At 60.4% G+C, this 9056-nt stretch overlaps 1 protein-coding gene across 1 annotated transcript in view; it reads left to right on the forward strand.

The window, feature by feature from the left end:
* Nucleotides 1–9056, forward strand: part of LRP5 (LDL receptor related protein 5) — a 67624-nt gene that overhangs the window by 57030 nt on the left and 1538 nt on the right. The window contains 4 exon segments of the mRNA XM_034646608.1: nt 2024–2137; nt 3892–4128; nt 4317–4456; nt 8458–8555. Of these exon segments, the coding sequence (XP_034502499.1) occupies nt 2024–2137; nt 3892–4128; nt 4317–4456; nt 8458–8555 (589 nt within the window).

Below are 9056 nucleotides of genomic sequence, written 5' to 3' on the forward strand. Positions count from 1 at the left end.
CCCACCTCTGCCCGCCCCCTCCCCGGCTCCCTCCCCTGGCCCCGCCCCCACTTCCGCCCGACGCGGGGCCTGCTCCATCCTGGCTGCCCCCTCCCTGAGAGGCGCCCCTGCAAGCCCCTTGCCCTGCCCTCCTGGGGCTTGGGCTCGGTCTGGCCACACAAGGGTGGGTTCGCTGTGGGACCTTCGCCAGCGGCGAAATTGCCAGCCCTTCCTCAGTTTGGGAGAGGAAAATGGTACTTTTAGCCCAGCTGAGGAAAACCTCGCCGTCCACCCGTCCTGTCCTGCCAGGCAGTGCGGCCGGAAGGCAGACTCTAAGAGCCTGTCTTGCCTTTCCTCACTGGGTCAAGAGTTTCACAAGAACCCAAGGCAAATCCAGTAGTCGGGTGATTTCCATGGTGCGCGCACTGGTTAACCCCCGAGCCAAAAGGCAGTGCTGCCCCCCACAGAGCGGTCTGTGGGGTAATGCTTACTCCCGGGTGGTCTTAGCACCCCACTGAGCCGAAAGTGACCCAAAGATTTGCTTAGTCATCCCCGGTCCACTCTGACCAGCAGGATCTTCCTTTAGACCTTGACAGCGGAACATCTATCTGTGCGCATCCTCCGAATCTTCCTTTTGTAAACGGTGGGCTCAGTTGTTTCCTGCCGCGGATCGCCAGCGCCACGGCCCGGCCCGGTGCCTGAGCTTAGCGGGCTGCTCTGCCTCCCCCACAGCCGCTGGATGCTGTTCTCAGATAACTCACGTGCTCGTTGGTCACTGTCCCCCGCTCGTAATGAGCGGCTATTTTGTGGGAGATGAGGGCCTGGGGGTGGGGGGGCCACTTTCTCAGCTCTTTCTCTAAAGCTGCCGCCGTGAAGTCTTTCCCGCTTACGGACCCTTTGCGAATTTGAGGGAGGTGGTAGACCGGGGACTGGCAGACTGCAGCCAGAGTGCCAGATCCAGACCGCCACCAGTTTTCGTAAAGTTTTATTGGAACACAGCCAGGCTCCTTTGTTTACATATTGTCCGTGGCTGGTCTTGCCCTAAAACAGCAGAGTTAAGTCCTTACAATAGAGAGCTATGGTCCTCGAAGCTTAAATACCTTTACCTGGCCCTTTACAGGAGAGGTTGCTGAGTCCCCCCATGCGCCCTTGCCCTAGCACAGGTTGTTGGGAGAATCTCAGAGGATGGCAGGAGCCCCCGCCTCTTCCCCTGTAAATGTTTACCCTGGTGCAAAGTGCAGCACTGACAGCAAACCGTGTTCAGACCCTGGGTTTTACCTTCTCTTTCAGAAGCCTCCTTCTCTACTTTGTTGCAAACAGATTGTCCCACCCTCTGCAAGGACAGGGTCCCCTCCTCTCTGCTTCCCAGGGAGGGGCACTCAGGGCAAGGCAGGTGGGGAGCTTAAATAGCAAGCCCTGGGGGTGGGCGATGGCTGAGCCCCCCAGGGAAGTGCCTTCCTCGCAGAGCTGTAGCTCCTTCCAGGTCATTCTGGAATACAGAGGGAAACAGAGACAGCCAGCCATACCCAGCCTTCTTCCTCCTAGTCCAAGAGGCTTGTGAGCTAGCTACCTTTGCGTTCCTGGTTGAGCTCTGCTCCACCTTCCAGATCCTCCACTCTGGGAGCTCTGCTGAGATAGCGCCTGTCCCCTGCCCCACCCGTTCTAGGTCATTCCTCTGGTTGGCTCTCGCCTCAGCATAACTCAGGCAAGCCTTGGGGCCTGACTCTGCCTGGGCCTGACCCATGGTAGGAGCCTGATACATGCTTCCCGGGGGTCACTGAGGTCTCTTCCCTGCCAGCCCTACCCCAGCATCGCACAGGCCTTGGATCATGGGACATCGAGGGGAGGGTGGAGACTGGATTTGCTGTGACAACTCCCTGACCCCATCCTGGAAACGGTCCCATTTGCCTGCTCTGCATTTCGAACCCAGACCTTCCTGTTGGGTCTTAGTGGCAGGGCAGGGAGCACTGGTTGGTGGCTCTCCACTTAGCGCACCTGGCCGCATCACACCCCGTAGCCTCTCTGAATGCGAGACTCCTCCTTGCAGCCGTCTGCCTGCCCAACCAGTTCCGCTGCGCCAGCGGCCAGTGCGTCCTCATCAAGCAGCAGTGCGATTCCTTCCCCGACTGCATCGACGGCTCCGATGAGCTCATGTGCGGTGAGCCAGCTTCCCGTAGAGGGGCCACCTGGGGCCAGTGTGGGGTCGAGGGGGAGGAAACATGCGGGCGGCTGAACGAAGAGACTAGAAGGTTGGGGGTACTCAGCCTTGGGGGTGGGGGTGGAGGCAGGGAAGCCTTCCGGGAAGGAGAGGCAGTGATGAGGGGGGGGGGGGGGGGGGGGGGGTATTGGTGGGCCCTGGGGTGTTTCTGGCTGTGACAGAGACAGGCCCCCTGTGGATGGGGTTTGGTGGCTGTGGCTGAGAGGGTGTGCTTCTGTCAGCCAGGACCTCATGCAGCAGCATCTGTCAGGCAGCAGGACTGCTCTGATGGGGTCGGGGTGGCCCTTCCCGTGGCAGCCTGTTCTGTGGCCTCTGAGCTATGCGGCCTGTGTAGTCAGGGGTATGGGGGCCATGGGATGTGAGGCCAGGGCAGTCAGGGAAGGCTCCCTGGAGGTGGTGGCTCTCGAAAGGCTGTCTTTGATTCAGACAGGAAGGGAGCCGGAGTCCTAGACAGGAAGTGCAACTGTGCACACATGTTTGGGGACATGGGCTCTCCATTTACTGTAGAGGAACCTAGGCTGAGGTCTTGTGAGCGGGGAAAGAGGAGGGGTCCCTGAACACTTTGATACCTTCCGGTGAAGCCAGGTGAGGCACCTCGGTTACCATCTCTAGAAAGTGAGTAACCTGGGGCCAGAGGGCAGAGATGGGTGCCACCGGGGGTCTGAGCCCCTGCCCCTTAGCTGGGCAGGTGCAGTCTGACAGTGTCTCTCTTCAGCCTCTGGCGTGATGGTGGTTCTGGTGTCAGGGGTGACATTTATCCGTAGTCTGGTCCTGTTGCCCGAGCCAGCACTTTCCTCCTTCCCTTTGGGTTTTGGCTGGCAGGAGGGGACATAGTGGGCTGCCCTTGGAATCCTTGGGAAAGTAAATGTCCTTTTGTCCAAGTTGAGTTTAGAGCCTCTGTGCTCCTTCCCATCCCCCGAGGCTTTGACAGCAGAGCCAGCCTGAGGAGTCCCCCCACTTGGCCGTTGCACTGGCAGGGCACCCAGAAAGACTCCTGGGCACCTTGCAGCCCCGAGTGGGCTCTGGCTTTGCAGGTTTGGCAGAGGCCCCACGCCCAGGCTTTGTCACACTGTGCCCCTCACGCTACCCTCGCGTTGGGCCTCTGGGTCAGGCAGGTGCGTGGGGCTTAGTGCAGGCCTCCAGCCCTGGGTGCATCGTCAGCCCAGCGCAGCCCCTGCATGTGGGTGACGTCCCTTTCTAGACAGGCTCGCAGCCCCCGGGCCCTGCCGACCTGCCTCACATCCGTGGCCCCATAGTCAGCCTCAGGAACCCGGCTCCGGGGGCCTCCAGGCCCAGCTGTCTGGGGGCCGTGACTCACAGAGCCACACGCTTTCAGCTGCATGGAGAGCCCCAAGATGCAGGGATGAGCCCGAGGCCCACTATAGAGGCTGCTGCTGGGGGGCTGTTGGAGAGTAGGTAAAGCTTAGCCAGCCGGCAGGGGAAGGCGGACGAGAGGGGAAGAGGGTCGGCAAGGAGGGGGGGGAGGGTGTTCCGGGCAGGCCAGAGGGACAGCGTGTCCATGGCACTGAGATTAGCCCTGTGCCCCAGGACCCCAGCACCTCCCTCTTCCCACCGTCCACCCATGGGTGCTGGGCCCGAACGGCCCCTCGGGGACACACAGTGTCCGCCCCCACGGGAGAGCCTGTGCCCTGGCGGTTAACATCCGCTGTCTCTTCCTGGCCGCTCTCGGGCAGAGATCACCAAGCCGCCGTCTGATGACAGCCCGGCCCACAGCAGCGCCATCGGGCCGGTCATCGGCATCATCCTGTCCCTCTTCGTCATGGGCGGCGTCTACTTCGTCTGCCAGCGTGTGGTGTGTCAGCGCTACGCCGGGGCCAACGGGCCCTTTCCGCACGAGTACGTCAGTGGGACCCCCCACGTTCCCCTCAATTTCATAGCCCCGGGCAGCTCACAGCATGGTCCCTTCACAGGTAAGAAGCGGCCGTGGGCGGGGCGGGTCAGACTCACACTGGGGGTGGGCAGAGGGGCCTGTGGGGGCAGGGACAGGACAGGACTCGCCCACCTGAGCCTGGGGCTTACGGGCAGCAGGAGCCCCGGAGCGCGTGCTGTGTCTGTGGGTGGCCTGGCCCTGACCCACCTTGCCCCCTCCCCCCGGCAGGCATCTCCTGTGGCAAGTCCATGATGAGCTCTGTGAGCCTGATGGGGGGCCGGGGCGGAGTGCCCCTCTATGACCGGAACCACGTCACCGGGGCCTCGTCCAGCAGCTCGTCCAGCACCAAGGCCACCCTGTACCCTCCGGTGAGTGGGGGTGGGAGCGGGCCTGGCCATCCAGGGGGGTTCTCCACTGTCAGTGGCTGGCCAGGGGGTACTTCCTGTGACCTCAGGGTTCCTAGAATTCTCAGCTGTCCTACCACCACAGAGAAGGGTGGGAGCGTTCACTTTCTTCCCTGAGCGCATCTTGTCGTTTTTCTCTTGGGACACGTTTTTCTGTTTAGAAAGGGTCCTCCTTATTCATTGTGGCTAATCTGGAAACCCCATACAACTAGCAAGGGCAGAGTCTGCCCCATAATCCCACCTCCTGGGTCGCTGTTGGACATTTCAGTGCCCTGGTGACCACCTTTGTTCCTCATAGGCCCGCCCCGTCTATGCCTGCCTCTTGTAGGGCCAGTCTAGACGGGGCACTCCAACTGTGCCTGCATGTGCCTGTCTCCTTAGTGTCCCTGCCAAGAGCACCCTTTTTTCCCTCCTGAGGCCCTGATGGGTCCCAGAAAATAGCTGGATTGTTTTCCAAAGGACTGGGACTCACAGGTGACTTTGTGGCGGAAATACTCCGAGGAGGCCACGTGGGCTGAGGGCCTGGTCCTAGCCGAGCCGCGTGCTACAGAGAAATGACCGTACAGAGGGTGAAACGCTGAAGCCCCCGTGCCTCCCCCTGGGTTCCTGCCAGGGGGCCTCTCCCGAGGCTGGCTGGGGAGGACAGTTCCAAGAGCACGGCCCCAGGGACCTGGGTGAGCTCGATGCACAAGCGTAATCTGTGTAGACAAGCTTCGGGGTCTGATGTTACATGGTTCTATGCTTTTTAATCCTTAAAAACCTGACTTCCTGTAAGAGTGTGCTCTCCCAAGCTGAACACTGCCTCCCGTCCTTTCTCTGGGGGTCTCCAGGAAGTCCCAACCATTAGGGCTGGGTGTTTCTGCCTTTCTGGTGTCTCATGTCATGTCTCTGCTCCTTACCAAGTCTGACGCTGGCAGCCCTGGGAGGAAGGGGGCAGCAAGCGTCGCTATCTGGGCTTTGCCTGCCGGGAACTGCATTTCCTGGGGACTGCAGGGCTGGGCTGTGTCTGGGGGCAACAGAAACCGGGAGCCGTGAGACTGGAGCTTAGAATACTCCCCACCATCCCTCTGGTCCTCTCTGCTGCCACCATCCCCTGACTCTCACATGCGCTATGTGACCAGCTAGAAATACCAGCTCACTCCAGGACCCCCCCCCCGAGCCCCCCATGCAGACACCAGGAGGCTCAGTGCCCTGGCTTCTCTGTCCCCTGGCTCTGCTGGGAGCTGGGGGGTCTTATTAGCAGCAAGAGATGACACTGTTACCAGCCCAACTATTTTTTTAAACAGCTTTGTTTTGATACAACTTACATACCATACAGTTCACCCACTTGGGGGCAGAATTCGGCGGTGGTTAGGGTATTCACAGGTGGGCGCAGCCGTCACCGCCATTTTAGAACATTTCCATCTTGCCAAAAAGAAACCCTGCGTAAAGCCAGCAAATTCACTGCATTATTTCACATCAGTAACATAGGCTCGGGGTACAAAATTCAAAAGGTGCAACAGAACGTACAGCAGAAAGAAGGGGGTCGGTCACCCCTCACTCTGAGCGAGAACCCCCACCTCCCAGAGGCGCATCCCGTGGCAAGTCTCTCGTGTGTCCTCCCGGGTAATCCGTACACCAGCGAGTATACTGGAGGCTGGACTTTGTTTTCCCAGCCGAGAGAGTAACTTTTTTTACTTTGTATTTTGAGATCCTTGTTAATTCACATGCGATTGTCAGAACACAGAGAGGTCTCATGTGCCCTTCACCCAGACTCCCCCCAAGGTAACATCTCGCATCACTAACGTCTTGGTCCTTCTGAGCTGCTCTGACAGAGGGATCACAGACTGGGTATGGCTTAGGCAGCCGTGAAGTCCAAGGTCAAGGCGCTGACAGATTTGGTGTCTTGTGGGGCCCCCGTTCCTGGTTCACGAATGGCCGCCTCGTCCTCCTCACAGAGCAGAAGGGGGTCGTGTGGGTTCCACACTCAGGACTGAATCACCTCCCGGAGGCCCGGGCTCCCGATAGCGTCACACTGGGGGTTAGGACTCGGCATAGGGCTTTGAAGGGGGACACAAATGCTCAGTCTAGGGCAATGGCACAGCGTAAGTAGTAGGGCACGGATAGGGTATTGTTTGGCCCTACTCCGATCTCACCAGTTTTACAAATGTGCTTTTTTCGTTTTTAAGACTTTTTAAGGGCAGTTTTAGGTTCACAGCTAAACTGGGAGGAAGGTACAGAGATTTCCCGCATGCCTCCTGCCCCCCACGTGGGCAGCTTCCCTCATTGTCACCTCTGATGTCCTGCACCAGGGTGATATAGTAATGGACGGACCCACGTGGACACATCACAATCACACAGAGGCCACAGCCGATGGTACAGTTCCCTGTTGGTGTTGCGCGTTCTGTGGGCGTGGACACGCGTGCGGTGACACAAATCCACCACTCCACGGTCACACGCAGTAGTTTCATACGTACCAAGGCAATGATAGCCCCTCTCCCAGCTTTGCTTTTCGCTACTAAAGTGAAAGCTGGCCTCTTTGAGCTCGTCTGACCCTCCACGCTGGCGCAGGCGCTCTCCGCGTGCTACATCAGCCCGAACGGAGGGGGCGCTCTCCTGAGCTCACGTCGCCGAGGGGCTGCCCCCTGCCCCCAGACTTGGGAAGAACAGCCGGACAACCGTGCGCTGGGGAAGTCGCAGTGACCCGCAAAGGAAGGGCTTCGGGCAGAATCCCTAAGCTCGCCTTGGAGGTGGAGGTGAAGGGAAACCAGGTCCGGTGAGATTCATGGGCAGAAGAGGAAACAGGACTCCAAGGGCCTGGCGTGCAGGGGCAGTTCTAGGGGACCCTTTCTGCGGGGCTTCCCCACCTGGTGTCCGCTCCCCTCTCTGAATGACACCCCCTCAGCATCGTGCCCTCCCAGCTCTGGGGGCACATCCTGAGGAATCCCCAGGCTGGCTATTTGGGCCCAAGAGGACCTTCCCCCGAATAAGGAGAGGGGCCCTTGCCACTTCCCAAAGGGTGCTGCGTGTAGGTTCCTCACCACTGTCACCAGGGGGCGCGCCACAGCCGGGAAGTGATGGGTCAGGACCCACACGCACCTGCCTGTCGGGAAGGGCTGTGCCCTTTCTCCTGCCCTCCGGTCCCTCAGGACACGCGGTGACAGCCATGTTCCCATTCAGCGGTGGGAGCTCCAGAAGCAGGGTCCGGCTGTGACCCCACAAAAGCCCTGAATGCTCAGCAGGGCCGTGTGATGGGCGGGGCGTCGTCGTGTCGGCTGCTGGGGGAGATGCAGAGCTGGGTGGGTCGCCGGGGGCGCCAGGTCCCTCTGTCCCTCTCTGGGGCTGGTCGTGGGCTGCCTGGCTCTGGGGGATGCATCGTATCATTATCATTTGTTGTCAGAGTTTGGGGCCAAGACATCCCGGGAAAGGGGCCCCTTCCCCGGATCTGCGTGGAGGGGCCGTGTGGGCCGGCAGCAGGGCTGGGGCCCCTCCCTCAGCAGGCAGACCCCCACACGTGGTCAGGGTTCCAGCTGGAATGCGGAGCCGCCTGTGTAAGGAGTAAGGAGGGTCTTGTAGGAATTGGTCTTCGCGTCCTGTGGAGAGAGATGGGGAAGTCACAGTCCAAAAGGGAAGTTTGAGAAGTCCCAGAGGAGCCTCACGAAGTGCCCACCGGCACCGGGGGACAGCCCAGGGCCTGCGGGGACCTCTGCGGCTGGGTGCAGGGGGCAATGCAGGGGGCTGGTGCAGACCTCCAGGCCTGGGGTCCCTGCTGGTCTGCAGGATGGGTATTTGGGCCACAAGCACCACTGCCTCTCACTGTGATGACCTTCAGGGGTGACAGGACAGCTGTTGGTCCCCCATGCTGTGGGGCCTGCCTAGCCAAGTAGGCCCCGTGCCGACCTGTCCGCCTGCTCGGGTGGGTGGGCACGTCACCAGAAGCACGCAGCTCCGACAGGCCAGCGTGACCCTTGCTTGGCTCTCCCCAGATCCTGAACCCACCGCCATCCCCCGCCACGGACCCCTCCTTGTACAACGTGGACGTGTTCTACTCCTCCAACATTCCCACCACCACGAGACCCTACAGGTACGACGTCCCTGCCACAGCCCTGCACGCCGTGGCCGTCTGGGCCTCCGGACAAGCCTGTGGTAGAGCAGGGGCCTCGTCCCCGTTAACTGGGTGAGAAAACCTGGCAGAGAAGTCCCGGGTGCTGGTGGGCTGTCCTGGGCCCTCTGACCATACCCGGCTTGCCTCCTCATGGAATGAACCAGGCCTACCTGTTGAGTCCAGAAACCAACCACATCCCATGTTCTGAGAAGGCTCTGGAATCAAGAAGTAGTTCTGGGGGTATTTTGTTAAGTTGGGACGCATCCAGGGAGGCATGGCCTTGAATGGTGCCACCAGGGGATTCCCACTGTGGCGTGGCCAGGCCCCAGCACCCAGAGAGGCCAACGCACAGGGGCCAGGGTTTGACTGTGCTTGAGTCCACCGCTTGCGCCCCCGTCCTGGAAGGATCAGATCCAAGTCACACGAGTGCCGTTGGGGCACCTGCCACAGCGGGCCCTTGATTGGACGATCCTCTCTTCC

The sequence above is a fragment of the Ailuropoda melanoleuca genome, chromosome 16 (genome assembly GCF_002007445.2).
Source record: "Ailuropoda melanoleuca isolate Jingjing chromosome 16, ASM200744v2, whole genome shotgun sequence".
NCBI lineage: Eukaryota > Metazoa > Chordata > Mammalia > Carnivora > Ursidae > Ailuropoda > Ailuropoda melanoleuca.